The 17,232-nt window shown below is 43.2% G+C and overlaps 1 protein-coding gene across 1 annotated transcript; it reads left to right on the top strand.

The window, feature by feature from the left end:
- Window positions 1-7,446: 7,446 nt before the first annotated feature.
- On the top strand, window positions 7,447-10,642 carry PFDN4 (prefoldin subunit 4). Its single transcript, XM_079321963.1, has 4 exons — window positions 7,447-7,731; window positions 9,274-9,381; window positions 9,815-9,958; window positions 10,206-10,642. Exons 1-4 carry the CDS (start codon window positions 7,708-7,710, stop codon window positions 10,335-10,337), a joined length of 408 nt encoding a protein of 135 aa, XP_079178089.1. The 5' UTR covers window positions 7,447-7,707; the 3' UTR covers window positions 10,338-10,642.
- Window positions 10,643-17,232: the final 6,590 nt, after the last annotated feature.

The following is a 17,232-nucleotide window of genomic DNA, read 5'->3' as shown; positions in this document are numbered from 1 at the left end:
TTTATGCTTCTTGTCAGAAGCAGAGGGTGCAGACAATGAGTGTGCTGGACAGAGCACATGGTCAGAAGATGGATTTGACACATAAAGGCACAGGTCTCAAAGTCAAATTAACAAGAAGGAGACCAAGGCAGCAGTGATCAGCAGAGAGAAAATATACAAAAGAAAAGAAAATGTACACTGCAGAATTTTTCTGGGAGTTTTGTACCTCCTTCCCAAGTGATTTTCTGCAATGGGATCATGCTCTGTGGGCCACAAGGTCAGAGCACTTCCCAGGCAGGCTTTAAAGTTGATTCAAAGGTTTGTATTTTTTTTTTTTTTTTAAGGGGGGACACCACAAGCTGACATTCTGTGATTTGTTTGCTTTGAAGCAGTGCTGCTGGAACTCATCTCACTGCCCTTGCAGGCAGCACAGGCTCCATTCATTGATAAATTCTGAGAAACCAGGCAAGAAGAGACAATTTGTGCACTCTGCCTATTTAAGGAATGGAAATGAACTCATTTAAAGGGTCACAGCTCCGTGCCTGTGAAACCATGGCTTTGAAGAGGCTGGAGCAGGCAAGTCAAGACTAAACTGGGCACAGGTCAATTTTTCCATGTTCTTCACAGCTCTGGGGAGGAAACCACTCTGTTAATGTGAAATCTTGTCTCTCTGAAGCTGTTTTTAAATGACAAAATGGAAAAGGTTGTATTTAACTCCTGTGGTGTAGGTCCCTGGCAGGGAGGTTGGTGTGCTGGGAGCCTGGAGCTGGGAGAGCCAATAATTCCTCAATTCCTGCTCAAGGGCAAGTCCAGGGCTGTTTGCAGCCTCCCCTTCTTCCCTCCTTTTTAAAAGATCTCAAACCCAAGTTTGAATTTTCATTTGTGAACTTCAGAGCACACCAAGGGTTATCTCAAGAGAAAAGCAAAACCAGCTCAGTGCTCTTGAGCTGAATTTTGGGTGTATCCTCCACTGAGGCACCTGGAACTGTGAAGGTGTCACCACTGTCCCACAGGTGTCCCTCCACAAGATTCCAAATATTTTCCAATATAACAGCAAAAACCAGCTGGGAGTGGGAAATTAAAAACCCTTTTCACTTTTCCTCTATGGCAAGGAGGATTTTGAGGTGAAACACCAGGAAACAGCTGAAGATCAAAGCTAAAGAGCTGATTTTTCTATGCTGCTGTTTTGCTCTTGGTTTGATTTCAGGGGAGAATATTCCTTGAAAAACCATGGGGGATGCTTCTGTGGAAGATCTGTACATACAGCTGGCTCAGAATTTTTCATCACTAAATATTTAATTAATCCGAGTTTTAGAGGTGCTTTCTGAGCAGATTCAATTTCTAGTCCTATCTTTTAGAAAAAAAATTGCAACATATGTGAACAAAGCATGGAAATCCTAGAAAACTCAGAGCTCCTCCCTTAGATTTAAGGGGCTGAGATGTGCTTGGGAAGCTCATTAAAAACAACATCTGAATTTCCAGACCAAAACCTTGGAGCTCATGCAAAGTCACCTGAGTGATTTTGTGAAGTTCACTTGAAATACATCGAATATCAACAAAGTAACTCCTCAGTGGGAACAGCTTTATGTTTAAGTGGATTTTCATTCCAAATTGGGTTTTTATATTGGAAGTGGATTTTCATTCTCAATTGGGTTTTTATGTTGGGAGTGGATTTTCATTATGAATTGGGTTTTTAAATTGGAGTGGATTTTCATTCTGAATGCCTGTAACTCCAGCAGGTTTTCTTTTTGACAATTTACACAATCCTGACCTCTGCTTTTCCTCCTGGTTGGGAAAAGCTTTTTGCCAATTTGGCCTTAAAAATTTTGTGAAATCTCTGAGTTTTCTAACTTGATACAAAATACTGCAGTGCCACAGGAGAATGAGATTACCAGGGAGAGTGTGACAGGAAGGTATTTCACAATGTGGGGAAGGAAAATTGATTGCAACCTGCAAATTCTGGTTGTTATTGCAGGGTTTGCTTGTGTTTGTTTATACACTTTTAATTCTGTCTTAATTCTTTTAATTCTCCTTCCAGCTAAGGATCTTCAAGTTTTGTAAATATTGATGGGAAACTACAGCAATTCCCATTCTCCAGAACAGAAACTGAAATGGCTTTGAAAACTGAGATCTCCAAGTTGTTCACTGTTTGCTGTGACATGAAAGCAAAATAAACCTTTATTCTATTTTTACTAAAATACCAGGTTTTAACACTAAACTCCTTCTTATCTCACATGGTTGCTCCTCTCCAAGCTCTGCTGAGGAAACTGAGCCCAAGGCAATGCTGAGAGAGGGATCCAGACAAACACAGGGACAGATGAAAATTCAAATTCCTCCAGCCCAGGAATCTTCCAGCTGGCCAAGACCTGTGTGGAGATACCAACCTCAGCCATAAACATTGCAACACTCAGTCAGTGCATGGCTCAGGAGAATCAAGAGGTTTCTTCATTTAAATCAAGCAAAGATTGCTTAAAAAATAAAAATTGCACCATCATTTTGGTGAATAAACGTTTATTATCTGCTTTTGGTGAGCAGGAAATGCTTCATGCACTGCATCCTCTGGAGAGGAGCTTACAGGGGATAATCAGGGAGAAAATGGAGAGAACCAAGAAATTGAGGTCCAGGACAAGATGCTCTGATAGTCAGCTGAGCCAAATCTGAGTGAATTCCTCCTGAATTTGGGGTTGGTGAGATCCCTGAGCCAAATCTGAGTGAATTCCTCCTGAATTTGGGGTTGGTGACATCCCTGAGCCCAATCTGAGTGAATTCCTCCTGAATTTGGGGTTGGTGACATCCCTGAGCCCAATCTGAGTGAATTCCTCCTGAATTTGGGGTTGGTGACATCCCTGAGCCAAATCTGAGTGAATTCCTCCTGAATTTGGGGTTGTGACAAACCCTGAGCCCAATCTGAGTGAATTCTCCTGGGTGTCACAGCCCAGCTCTGTCCATGCACGAATTCAGAGAGAAAAGGAACAATATTATTAATATCATCATCACCCTGCCCACAGTTACTATTTAATATTAATACCTGGTCTCTAAATTTCCAAAAAACCTAAAATCAGCTGGAGATTTTTCATGTTTTTTACTGTTAAGGAGAGCTGCTGCTGGATGCCAGGGCACAGGGAGGGTGGAACAGCTCTGTCTGGAACTTTGGAATATTTTCTGCTGAAAACTTTAATACTTATATATAAAATACACCATGAATCCATTCTGTCCAAGCCCAAGGAGATGAGTTTGGGCTTTCAGCAGTGCATTGCTGTGAGCTGAGTGTGTTTGGCTCCCACTGTGTCCCTCAGAGCCACAAGAAATCTCCAGGCTCTGCCTGTGCCATGAGTCAGGTCTGGGGCTGTGCTTGGTGAACCCAATTCCCTCTGGGCCATGTCCTGGTTCCTCCTGTTCCTGCTGCTGCATCAGATAAAACCTGCCCTGAGCTGAAAAGGGTTTGGTTTCAGGTCTCTGAGTGCAGTTCTGCCCTTGGGAAAATGGTTTTTTGTGTGTTTTTGTTTTTTGTTTTTTTGGTTTTTTTTAATTTTTTTTTTTTTTTCTCTGGTTGATAAAGCAGCAGAAGAACCCCTCTGGTGTGTCCCTGAGGAAAAGTCTTCTTCCAGACCCTTGTGGGTCAACCAACACCTTCCCCATCCAAAGGAAAAAAAAAAAAAGGGTTAAAAGATAAAAAAGGCAGATTTGTACACATTAAAAAATGCTGAATAACAGCACAGACAGGACATATTAATGAGAGACCTCTGAGAGTGCAGAACCTTCAGATTCAATAGTAAAAAAAAATCTGTTGTGCTTTAAGGTGAGGGAATCCATCAGGGTGATGGTTGTGCAGGGGACTCTGCTCCTCCTCAGGTGCATTTTTCAAGGAATACAAACTGATTTTTGAATCTGCAGCACTGCCAGTGCTGCTTTCAGAAAGGAAATCATTTCTACCTGCATGGGTGTGACTGCAGGCCTTGTCTCAGGAAGTTTGGGAGCAGTTTTCACTGAAGGTGAAACACAAAAGTTAAAAAAAGGCAAAAATGATGCTGCAGCTTCAGGCCCTAGAGAGATTTCCAGTACAGGCCACAAAAAGTTTCTGGAAAATGGAACTGTTCCACCTCTAGAAATATTTATTGAACAATAAATGGAGTAAGGAAAATGCAAGTTTTAATATTTTCGAGCCTGGAATGTTCCCTGTTGATATTGAAAAAGCCAAATGCTGCTGAGGAAAGGCAGGGTGGCAGAGGCAGAGTTCCCCTTTTATTTGGAATAAAACCAGCAGAGGTTTTATAACCAGAGTTATAAAACTCTGTGTTTGCTCTGCTGCTCACCCAGGGTGGGTTAAAGGCCCTTGGATGTGCCCAGCCCCAGGGATTTCCCAGCAGAAGGGAATCTCCAGCTCCATCTGGGGCAGGGCAGGGACAACTTCCCCTCACCAGGGATAAAATTTATTGGGATGCCTTGCAGAAAGAGCCCAATGAAATGTAATAACTAATGTGGGGTAGATGTGAGTTTAGAGGAGGCTGCAGTGGTGAAATGGGGAGGTTGCTTTGGTCTAACATGAGGTATTTTGAAAGAATGGGGGTAGGAAGGTGAGAAAATCTGCTCCATTTCCCTCAGATTGCAAAAGAATTTAAAAATTCTCATCAGAAGATTTGCCATATCAATAATTAGAAGCTGTCTCATTTGGAAAAGATGAACACCTTTGGAAAAGGATTCTTTTTATTCAAACTCCATCCCCCAGCAATGCTGGTGCAAGAAGGGCAGACACAAAGACCTGCATTCCACAATAAATCACCAAATTTTGGGAATGTCACAGCACTGCCACCTGCTTCACCACAACTGAACCAGGAACAATTCCTGTGCCTTTTGCTCAGTGTGATCCAGGCTGAACCTGGAAATCCAACCACTGCATCCTGCCCATTTCCAGTGCACCTTGAACTTACAAAAACACCCCTGTGTGGGGGTTCCAAGGTCACCAAGGTCCTTCAGGGAAAGGGGGGAAGATTTTGGCAACTCCAAAGGTCTCTGTGAGGCAGCAGAAGCCTGGCAATGCCCTTCCCCAGGGGGCTGGATTGCAAAAGGCTGGAGCAAGGGAGGAGAAAACGTGTGAAAAAGCCCAGAGGAGCTGTGGGATGGAGGCAGGGCATGGAAGGGATCCCAGCAGAGCAAGAAGCAGCAAGTCCTTTATGCAACTGGAGAAAGGAGGGCGCTGGGTTCAGTGGGTTTCTCTCACCCTGTGCTGTTTTCACTTTTATTTACAGAGGAGAGCTCTGCAGCCAGTTCCTCTTGGCAATGCTCACCCCACTGAGCCTGCCCCAGCATGTGGGAGAAAAATTGCTTTTCAAAGCCTTGGAGTCATCGGATTCTTGTGAAATCCACTCCTTTTCTCTTGAGGGAAATTGCTCTGGCTCTGTTAATCCAGCTCAGGCTGTGTCCTTTCCTAGCAGGATCCTCATCTTGTTTTCTGAAGAAAACAGAGCTTTAGAGCTGGGATTGTGTTTTTATAGGAATTAATAATGATGTGGTTCTCCAGGGAGGAATTTGGTGATTAACTTTTCCCCTCAGTGGGATGATGCAGCAAAATAAAATCTAACATCAGCTTGAGAGCCACCAAAAACATTTTTTATTATTCTGTCTTTCCTACTGATTTGGAACAGTGGTTTTGAAATGAGCATCATTCAGAACAGAGGAAAAAAAACCAAAAAACATAAAAAAACCCCCAAAAACCAAACTTAAATAATTCTATTTTGGGCAATGTCATAGAATTAAGTGTCCCATTATCCCATCCCGTTATCTCATCCCATCCCATCCCATCCCATCCCATCCCATCCCATCCCATCCCATCCCATCCCATTGATCCCATCCCATCCCATTGATCCCCTCCCATCCCATTGATCTCATTGATCCTATCCCATTATCCCATGCCATGCCATGCCATGCCATCGATCCCATTGATCCTGTCCCATTTTCCCATTATCCCATTATTCCATTATCCCATCCCATCGATCCTATCGATCCCATTATCCCATTGATCCCATTATCCCATCCCATTGTTCCTATTTTCCCATTGTTCCCATTGATCCCATCGATCCCATTGATCCCATTGATCCCATTGATCCTATCCCATCGATCCCATTGATCCCATTGATCCCATTATCCCATCCCATTGTTCCTATTGTTCCCATTGTTCCCATTGATCCCATTGATCCCATTATCCCATTGATCCCATCGATCCCATTGATGCCATTGATCCTATCCCATTGATCCCATCGATCCCATTGATCCCATCGATCCTATCCCATTGATTCCATTATCCCATTGATCCCATTATCCCATTGTTCCCATCGATTCAATTATCCCATTGTTCCCATCGATCCCATTATCCCATTGTTCCCATCGATTCAATTATCCCATTGTTCCCATCGATCCCATTATCCCATTGTTCCCATCGATTCAATTATCCCATTGATCCCATTATCCCATTGTTCCCATCGATTCAATTATCCTATTGATCCCATCGATCCCATTATCCCATTGTTCCCATCGATTCAATTATCCCATTGATCCCATCGATCCCATCGATCCCATCGATCCCATCGATCCCATTGATCCCATCGATCCCATTATCCCATTGTTCCCATCGATTCAATTATCCCATCGATCCCATCGATCCCATTGATCCCATCGATCCCATCGATCCCATTGATCCCATCGATCCCATCGATCCCATTATCCTATCGATCCCATCGCTCCCATTATCCCATTGTTCCCATCGATTCAATTATCCCATTGATCCCATTGATCCCATCAATCCCATTATCCCATTGTTCCCATCGATTCAATTATCCCATCGATCCCATCGATTCAATTATCCCATTGATCCCATCGATTCAATTATCCCATTGATCCCATCGATCCCATTATCCCATCGATCCCATTATCCCATTGTTCCCATCAATTCAATTATCCCATTGATCCCATCGATCCCATTATCCCATCGATCCCATTATCCCATTGTTCCCATCGATTCAATTATCCCATTGATCCCATCGATTCAATTATCCCATCGATCCCATCGATCCCATTATCCCATTGTTCCCATCGATCCCATTATCCCATCGATCCCATCGATCCCATTGATCCCATCGATCCCATTATCCCATCGATCCCATTATCCCTTTGATCCCATTATCCTATCGATCCCATCGATCCCATTATCCCATTGATCCCATCGATCCCATTATCCCATTGTTCCCATCGATCCCATTATCCCATCGATCCCATCGATCCCATTATCCTATCGATCCCATCGATCCCATTATCCCATCGATCCCATCGATCCCATCGATCCCATTATCCCATTGTTCCCATCGATCCCATTATCCCATCGATCCCATCGATCCCATCATCCCATTGATCCCATTATCCCATCGATCCCATCGATCCCATTATCCCATTCCCCACTCCCCCATCCCGCCATTCCCGGCACACAGCGCCCCCTGGCGGACCGCTGCCCGATCCGCCTCTCTCGGACCGTACCAAGTACCGCGGGGGCGCCTCCACCTTCACTCCGTGTCCCGAGGCCTCTCTGTCTATCCCGCCGCGCTGAGAGCGCTGCGAAAAGAGACAAATCCCGATTTTCACAGAGATGTGACCGTTTCTTGCAGTTTTCCATCTTTTTTTTTCTTTTTCCCGTGCCCGCCGCTCCTCCTCTGCGCGAGGGGCGGATGGTTCGGCGGCAACATGGCCGCCACCATGAAGAAGGCGGTGAGTGCGGGACGGGCCCGGGGATTTTTGGTTCTTTTTTACAGGATTTGGTGCTTTATCGGCGGAGTTCGGTCCCTTCCTGCGGAGTTCCATCCCTCCCGAGGGGGTTTCAGCTCCTCGGCTGCGCTCCGGGCCGGGCAGGGAGCTGAGGCCGGCCCGGTTCCAGCCGAGGGGCTGAGGGCGTTGGGCTCCTCGCAAACAGCAAGGCCAGGCTGCATCTGAGGGGAAAACATCCTCTGAGAGGGTGGGGAACTACGGAATCATCATCGCGGCTTGGCTTGGGAGAGTTTAAAATTCATCTAATTCCGTCATTCCACCTCGCACTGTCCCCTCGGGCACCGCAGGGATGCAGAGCGGCCACAGCTCCTCGGGGAATTCCCCATATCCCACCCAAAACTCCTCTCCGGCACTTGGAAGCCATTCTGTCACTAGTTTGAAGCCATTCTGGCACTGGTTTTAAGCCATTCTGACACTGGTTTTAAGCCATTCTGTCACTAGTTTGAAGCCATTCTGACACTGGTTTTAAGCCATTCTGTCACTAGTTTGAAGCCATTCTGGCACTGGTTTTAAGCCATTGTGTCACTGGTTTGAAGCCATTGTGTCACTGGTTTGAAGCCATTGTTTTAATTGGTTTGAAGCCGTTGTTTCACTGGTTTTAAGCCATTCTGGCACTGGTTTTAAGCCATTGTGTCACTGGTTTTAAGCCATTCTGGCACTGGTTTGAAGCCATTGTTTTAATTGGTTTGAAGCCATTGTTTTAATTGGTTTGAAGCCGTTGTTTCACTGGTTTGAAGCCATTGTTTCACTGGTTTGAAGCCATTCTGTCACTATCTGCTCTGTTTTCCAGGTTCAGCCTGGATCCCACTGAGCAAAAGGCACAGGAATTGTTCCTGGTTCAGTTGTGGTGAAGCAGGTGGCAGTGCTGTGACATTCCCAAAATTTGGTGATTTATTGTGGAATGCAGGTCTTTGTGTCTGCCCTTCTTGCACCAGCATTGCAGTAGGGTGGAGGTTGAAGAAAAAGAATCTTTTCCAAGGGTGTTCATCTTTTGCAGAAAAGATCTTAATGAGACCTATGGCAAATCCTCTGATGAGAATTTTAAAATTCTTTTGCAATCTGAGGGAAGTGGGGCAGATTTTCTCACCTTCCTACCCCCATTCTTTCAAAATACCTCATGTTAGACCAAAGCAACCTCCCCATTTCACCACTGCAGCCTCTTCTATACTCACATCTACCCCACATTAACTAACTGTTAACATTCTCTCTCCAGAGAAAACTCAGAGCAGAGTGTCCAATTCCTCTCAGTGTCAAGGAAACCTTTGGCTTTAGGATGCTGTGGCTGCCCAGTGTTTTAATTGGGTGTTACCCATCTAAATATTGATATTTCTGATGTCCTTGAAGAGGCACTTTGAGCAGCCAGTGCATAAGCAGCATGTTGTGACTGTCAGATTATTTTCCAGACCCTTCACAGGAATATCCCTGCACTTGGACTCAAGTTGATGTAAGAACTGAAATCATCATTTTTACCTCTCCTCTTTGCAGGCTGCAGAAGATGTCAATGTCACCTTTGAAGATCAACAGAAAATTAACAAGTTTGCAAGAAATACCAGCAGGATCACAGAGCTGAAAGAAGAAATAGAAGTGAAAAAGGTATATTTGCTTCAGGTGTCATTAACTTTTCATTGGCCTGAATTAATTTTCAGCTGGAACATAGAAAATTAGCAGCAGTGAGTTACTGTGAGTTGAGGTAATGTTTGGGTTCTGATGCTTTGGAAATATAGAATGGTAAAAGTATATCAGATATTAGTGAGCTGTATTTCACTGCTTAGGCAGTTAATTATTGTGTTAATGAGATATAATGATTATTAACCAGGAATTTCTAGTGCTAAAGTTCTCTTGAATTTAATCCTGCTGCTAAACTCCAGCTCTGGAGCTGTTCCATGAATTATCCTAGTGGTGGCTGGGGCTTGTTCCCAAAATCCATCCTGAGTTCCTTATCCTGCTCTGTGTCCACTGAAATGCTTTACAAAAGATTTGGAATTTTTGAAAAAATTCCTTTCTCTTTCTGTGTCCTGGCAAACAGAAACAGCTGCAGAACCTGGAGGATGCCTGTGATGACATTGTGCTGCTGGATGATGCTGATTCCCAGCTGATCCCCTACCAGATTGGGGATGTTTTCATCAGCCATTCCCTGGAGGAGACCCAGGAGATGCTGGAGGAGGCAAAGGTTTGTCTGGAGCTGCTGGAGTGCCCTGGCTGTGTGCTGGCACTGCCCTGGCATGATCTGGGCATCCTTGGAGCTCCCACAGGCTAAAATTGCTGCTGCATTTAGGATTTGAGTCTCTCCAAAGGCACTGCAGCAATAAATCCTGCAGCCAGACCTGGGAATGAGTTGGAAAAGAGGCAGCTCTCTTGGTGCTGTGTTGGTTTGTTGCACAGAATTGGTTGATGTTTATTTATTTTGTCTTTTTCAGAGGAGTTTACAAGAGGAAATTGAAGGCTTGGAGTCCCGAGTGGAGTCGATCCAGAGGGTGCTGTCTGACCTCAAAGTTCAGCTCTATGCAAAGTTTGGAAATAACATCAATCTGGAGGCTGAGGACAGTTAAAGCTTTGCTGAACACAACACCCAGCTTTTCTTGGGTTATTAAATGTTTTGATAACAGTGCTGCAATTACATTTGAGAAAAGAAAATCCATTCCTTTCTTTTTCTTGGTCAGGTGTTTTTTTTGGGTTTTTTTTTTTTTTTTTTACTTTCCTGTAAAGTTCTGTATATTTAATAAGAACTTTCTTATGTTGGTTATTGCAGTTATTTATTTATTCAGGAAAACACTGACTTCACATTGTTGGTAAAACATCAAGATTGGAATATTTGCATTGTTTATTAAGGCAATAAAGCCAGGCATGTATTGGAGTCTCCTAGATCTTGTTCTCTGCTCATGAAAAGGTTTCAAACAGGTAGAAAAAGGGAATTTTGGAGTGGCTGTTGGATGAAAGCTGTGTGATACAGGACATGATGAGGGAGTGATGCTGTTCAGGTTTTATTTTTTTAATTCCTCTGTACTTTACCTCAGCTGTCAGGAATTTGCCAGAGGACAAACAAAGGCTCTTTAAAGCTCACTTTGGCAGTGAGGAAAAGCTTTTGGAGCCCCCCTATTCCCTCATTAACTGCTTTGTGTCTGGGAATCCCAAAAAATGCTGCAAGTCACAGTGTTGAATCTTAATTTCTAATTTTCCTGAGCAGTTCCTAAACCCATTTTTATTTAAGAAATTGGTGTCACAGTTGTTGTCACAGTCAGCATCAACCCTAATCTGGGCCTCCATCACTAGGATGAGATTTTTAAATGTCTTAATTGGCTTAAAAACCAAAATAAATACAAGAGGGCTGTTTTTTCCAGGTGAGAACTGCTGGAGTTTGACCCAGAACGAGGAGCACCCAGCAGGTGGCATCAGAGATCTGGGAATGCCAATTTTGGCCAAGCCCACACCAGGCTGGCAGTGCCACTGCTGGGGGAGAAGCTTTGGCTGCAGAGATCCTTCAATTGCTGTGCTGAGCATTTCCCAGCTCTGCAGGGATTTCAAATGATTGTCACTTCCAGCTAGACCACAGCATGTCACTGTGGGGAGATAAAAAGGGGTTTGGAATGCTTTGGAGTGGAGGAGACCTTAAAGATGATTTATTTCCACCTCTCCTGCCACAGCAGGGTGTGGAGAACTTCCCTAAAATTGGGGTTGGCCATAAATACAGTGCTGGTGTTTAGGGAAGAATGTTCAGAGCCACAGATCTGATTTTCCTCTTATTTTCTCTTCCTTTAGGGTTTTATATATGTAATTAATTTTTCCTGTTGGCTTAGTCCTTGCTACAAAAATGTGAGGGCTTTTTGCACCTGGGATGTCCAATTTCCTCATGTGCTCTGGACAATTGTGTTTGCAGATCATTCCACCTCAGAATTTTTCAGCTCAGCCTCTGAATTTTTGTCATTTGCAGAGCTCCTGTGCCAAGCCATCATTTGGTATTTTTAGATGTGGAAAGCAGAATGTGCAGGGAACATTTTTTATTTTTTTTTTTTTATTCTGGAGTTGTCATTGTAGAAGTGACTTTGCAGATGGTCCATCAGCTGCTTGGAAGTGTTTGACAGCATCTTGGTTTTGCCTTTTAATAATCTTCCTGCCGTGAAGATTTGCAATTGTTTTTGAGTTGGCACTTTGTTCAGCACCTCATGTTCTAAGGACTTTTTATTTTTGGTGGATTGGAATCTGTTATCTCTAATAAAGTTTCTTTTACCTGAACAAGAGAATTATAATAGAGACCCATGAACCAAACCCTGAACACCTCCTGAATCATTCAGGTGCACTTGGCAATAGAAATGTTTAAATATCCTGGTCACAATGGCAAGAATTTATTGCCATTCTCTGTGTTGGTAAAAAATGACATTTGTAAGGCACCTGGAGGATGAAATGTGTCCCCAAGTGCTGCTCTTTAATCCCAGAGTGCTGGGCTGAGGATCCCTTACTGATGGAATCACTTATTCAGCTTCATTTTTGTCTTAAAATACAATTTCAGCCCAGGTTTTATTCTGCAAGTCACAGAGTCACCCATGGCTGGTTTTTCACTGGGCTGCAGCAATTAAAGCAATAAAATACAGGTGAAATTCAGCTCACTTTAGTGCCTGCTGTCAAGGAGATTTTTCAAACTTTGTAAAACCTCTGTCAGACACAGTGGGATTAAATTCCTGTACTCAAGGTATTTCCAGGGCTTGGTTGTGATTCTGCATCTCTGACACACAAATGTTCCTCAGGATGATCTCCAGTGGAATCTTTGTTAATCCCCAGTTTGTAGAGCAGACCTGGGATCCCTTTCCACTCCACAGTACAAATGTGGTGCATAATTATTCAGTAATTGCAGGAAATGGTGTGTGGCTGAAGCACTGATAATTTTCTGATCATGAAATCACATCCAAGGGCAAAAAGAGACTGAATTCTGAATACTGAAGGCACATTTTCTGTAGGAACAACAGAACTGAGCAGTTTTGGTTTGCATGAGTCAGTGGTTCAGATAATTTATCTAATGTTATTCTAATAGTCTGATTCACTAGAGAGGAAAAAAAAATATTAATGTATATAATAAGGCCTGACAGAAATTATTTACAACCAGCTTTGTCTTTATTTAGATTGCATGAGTCACACAGAAAACCAAATTATTTTGTAATTAAACTGGGGCTGCACAGGACACCAAACACAGGATTCCCCCAGCAGCAGATGGAATTTGGTTTGCACTAGGGAGAATTTCATCCAGCTGATAAAAGGTGGAATAAAAAATGGAATAAAAAATTATAAACATGAGGAGAACATGAGGATGTGCTCAGTGTTGGACTCCAGGCTAGGCCAGGACTGCTCCCAGCCATTCCTTAAGGAAAAATCCCTGTTGGATTTTCAGCACAGCCCAGCAAAGTGAGGAAAAACCTTCAGTGGAGTTTTTGAGCCTGCCAAGTTTTACCCTTCAAGCCCAGTCCAGAATTCCATCAAATCCCCAAATTTGGGTGCTTTGTACTTCTTCTGTACCAAACAGCAGACTTACAATGCACAGCTTTGGGGATTTAAAATTTCTATTTAGATTTAAATCTCTGCTGTCTCTGGGATGTCTGAATTTAACCAAGCTCCTGGGTAAGGCCTGGCCTTTGACCAACAACCTACAGCACACAAATATTTATTTATTTACCAGATAAAACCTGGTGCCTTTGGGTACAATCAACTCAGAGGAAAATTATTAATTCCAACACACATGTTGGTAACTCCAACACTGCTTTTTATAACACTTGAAGGGAAAATAATCCAACTTTCAGTTCCATTGCTGTTGGGAAAGCACTTATCCCCCAGTTTTTAATCTTGCTGTTAAAAATTCAGCCAGAAGAGCTTTGGTTTGTTTCTGAAAATGTCTCCCAGCATCAATGTTGAACTTATCAGGGATCAAACAGCCTCTGGGAAACTTTTAAAACTAAATCTTGTCCCTGTTTGTAGGGGTTGGAGATGTGTTCAGATGTTTTTCAAATAATTTCAGTGATCATTTCAGCTCTTGAAGAGTCATGGGTGAGTTGGAGATGTTCAGGATGGCATTTATAGGAGCTGACTTTGACTTTTGCAGAAAATGCTGCTGCAACATGTGTGCAGACAAATAGAAATATTAAAAATTACAATTTAAAAATGGGAATATTAAAATTCACTGCTTTGATCTAAAGGGATAGATACTGTAGAAGAATTTGGGTCCTAATGACACATTGCAGGCACAATACTTGATTTTAGACAAGTGGTAGAAAAAATCAACTGCAGAATTTCTTTTACTCCTACATTTATTGAATTTGCCAGCTCTACAGTTGAAGATAGATTTCTAAATATCTAAATGCAGATTTGCATTTCCATCTAGTGACTGCAAACCCCCAGGTGCAGAGTGTGGGATCCTCACGCCTGTGGGGCTCAGGCCATGTTTTATCAGGGTTTTTATCTCCCACCAGGGCTGCATGAACATGAGTTCACACTCAGCCCTGGCTGCCTGATTTATCACAGCTCCTGTGTCCAGCTGAGCCCAGGAATATTCAACATTGAGGAAAAGTCAGAGAGAGAAAAGGGCTGGAATCAGGGCTCTGCATGCAGCTCTGAGCTGCTTTAACTCCCTAATCAAACCTGCTCTGTGCCTAAACCAAGTTAAGCAACTGTTAAAGCTACAAATTATTTATAAATTCTGAAAAACCACCACAGGCTCCTCTGAGCAGCCTCCTCACCCTCAGAGGAGGAAATTATTCACAATATCCCATCCAAACCTCCTCTCTGTCAGTTTGTTCCATTGATTTGCTGATCAGTGCCCCACCAAAACAAAACAAAACAAAATAAATCATGAAGCTGCTGATGAGCTCGATTTGAGAGGCTTTGGGCTCCTGATAAAGCTGGGATCAGAGGCTTTTATCCCTGTCATTTTGTACCCCAGCCTGTCATTAGTCATTTGAACTCACAGCAAATGTCAGCCAGGGAAATCTCTGCTGTTTGGAAATACATTAAATACATTATTGGGGCTGTTCTCTTGGACAAAGAGCTGTCAGATCCCATTAGCACAGCTTGTCCATCTCCCATGGCTTCTTTTTGAGACATAAAGCTTGGAGCAATATGATACCAGTCTGTTGATTAATTAAAGGTTGCAAAGTGGATTCTTTATCTGATTTTCTGTACAAGAAGGCACAGCTTTGCTACTGATAATTCACAGGGCTCAGGAGAGATTTCATCTGCTCAACACCCAGTGCATTCAAGAGGAAGAAACTTTCCTTTAAATCATTTTAAAGCACATCAGGATTCCAGGGAACTGAAACCACGAGGATCATTCCAGAGCTTCCCTGGGCTGGTGTATGTGCAGTGCAGGACAAGTGTAGATTCCAAACCTGGTGGTGTTTGGTGAACTGGAAGAGGGGAAATGTCAGCAGGGCAGGGGCAGGAAAATCCTGAAGGAAAAGGAGCAGCACAAGCTCAGGCAGGTGATGGCAACAGAGCTGGGAATTCCCAACAGGAATTTCTGCTGGGGTTGGGATGAGCAGCAGCTGGTGGCTGGAACCAAAGCCGAGCTCTGAAAGCCCCAGGACAGTTCAGGAGTCCCTGGGATCCAGGGAAAGCAGGGAAAGCCATTCCCAGCTGGGCTGGGGGTGATGCAGAGCTGCTCATCCTGTCATGCCACAGATTGCAGCCAAAAGGCCAAACCCATCCTCATCCATCACCCAGGTTTTTCCCTGCAGTATCAATTTGGGGTTGGTGGCAGTTAAACCAGAGGAGGAATTGATTTTCTGGGTGTAGAGTGCAGAATTTAGCTGGATACAAAAGCATAAGCCATTCCCCCTGTCAGGCATGGGGCTGGATTGTGTCCTTCATCCTCTTTTTTGGGCAGCTTCATACCTTTGGATTATTTAGAAAAAGCTTTTAAAGTTTTGCTGAACAAATTACTTTCCAGTGAGAAAAGCAGAACTTTTTCTGAAGAGAGGAGATGTATTTTTGCCCAGTTCTAACAAAGTGATTGGAGCTGGCAGCTCAGTTATGAAATCAGAGTTTCATTTTTCAGACATTACCCAGCCACCAAAAGACTTCCACTGGAAGAAGAAGTGTCAGTAATAAATGGTTACCTGGAGTAAGAATTACACTATTGTCTGTGGACTGTTTTAAAATCTGATTTTGACTTTTCTCAAAATAATTGTGCTGCAGGAGATCAGGCACTGAGATGGGAACTGCAGTTCTGACATCTCAGTATCACCATCCCAGCTCCCAGTTTCAGTTCATTATTTCACCAATTGTGTCACTTTTATTTCCTTGGTGACTGGAGTGATTTAGCAAGTTCATTGACACTCAGGGTTCAGAGAACCTGCAAGTAAGATGGATTTTCTGTTTGCAGTCAAGTATTTTAATTATCAAGTTAAAAATCTTTTCCTTCAAACACAGAACACTTCTTGTGTGAGGTGGATATTTGGTATACAGAGCTCTAAAAAAACTTAGCCAGATACAGAAAAATCCAAGTCCAGAGCTCCATTTTTGTTTTGTTTTTAGTGCTTTAGTTGATGGCAGCATGTCCTTAAGATTGTAGATAAACAGATAAATTTGTAGATAATTAGTTCCAGTAAGCACAGAGCATTCAGCAGCACCAAGCTGATATTTCCAGGCATCTCATTTCACCATTGGCTGAAAAACATGTTTAACATTTTCTGCAAAACAGAAAATGACTTCTCCTCTCCCTCTGCTGTTTGATTTACTCTGGTGTCTTTGCATTTTTCCCACCCTTCCTCCAGCCACTCTGTAATTCTGATGATTAAATGTGCAATTAAGGCTTAAGCACTATTAGCACAAGGGATTTGGAAATTAGGATGGGACTGTAACACTGACATCCAATTTCAGTGGCAGCAGTGCTGGACCAGGACAGAGATTTTCATCTTGCAGGGCAGGGCTGGGTGGCTCTGCCCTGCCAATTCCTCACAGGGACCCCCTGGAATGGATTTATCCTCAGTAATTTCTGGAATTATGAGAGTGCTGACAACATACCAATGGCACAGTGCAAATTATATTATTTTAACTTGTTTATCAACTTGTCATCCCAGCCTTTCTCTTATTTTTTTTCCCCCAGTGCAGCAGTGTAAATCTGACTCATGCAGGGAAAGTCACAAAGATGCACTGGCCTGTCTGGATCCCCAGCAATATTATTATGAGAAATGCATTAATTTGTCTGTATGGAAAGGATTTAAAGGTTGTTGCATTCATTTGTTACCAGAGCCTGAGTGCTTAATCACAGACTGGCTGCAGCAAGAAAATGATCTCTTCTTCTCAGCTCCATTAACAGCACTTTTACAGAGTCCTGGAAAATATAAATATTGGAGGATGTTAATGGAAATGACACCTGTAGCTGATGTATTGGTGCCAGGAAATGTGATTAAGTGCCCTGTTAATTAACTCCTTTGCTCTGGTACTTCTACAAGTGGAGTCATTTTT

Source organism: Erithacus rubecula (assembly GCF_903797595.1).
Source record: "Erithacus rubecula genome assembly, chromosome: 18".
Classification (NCBI taxonomy): Eukaryota; Metazoa; Chordata; class Aves; order Passeriformes; family Muscicapidae; genus Erithacus; species Erithacus rubecula.
The sequence above is the reverse complement of the archived record's forward strand: the minus strand, read 5'-3'. Positions and strand labels throughout refer to the sequence as shown.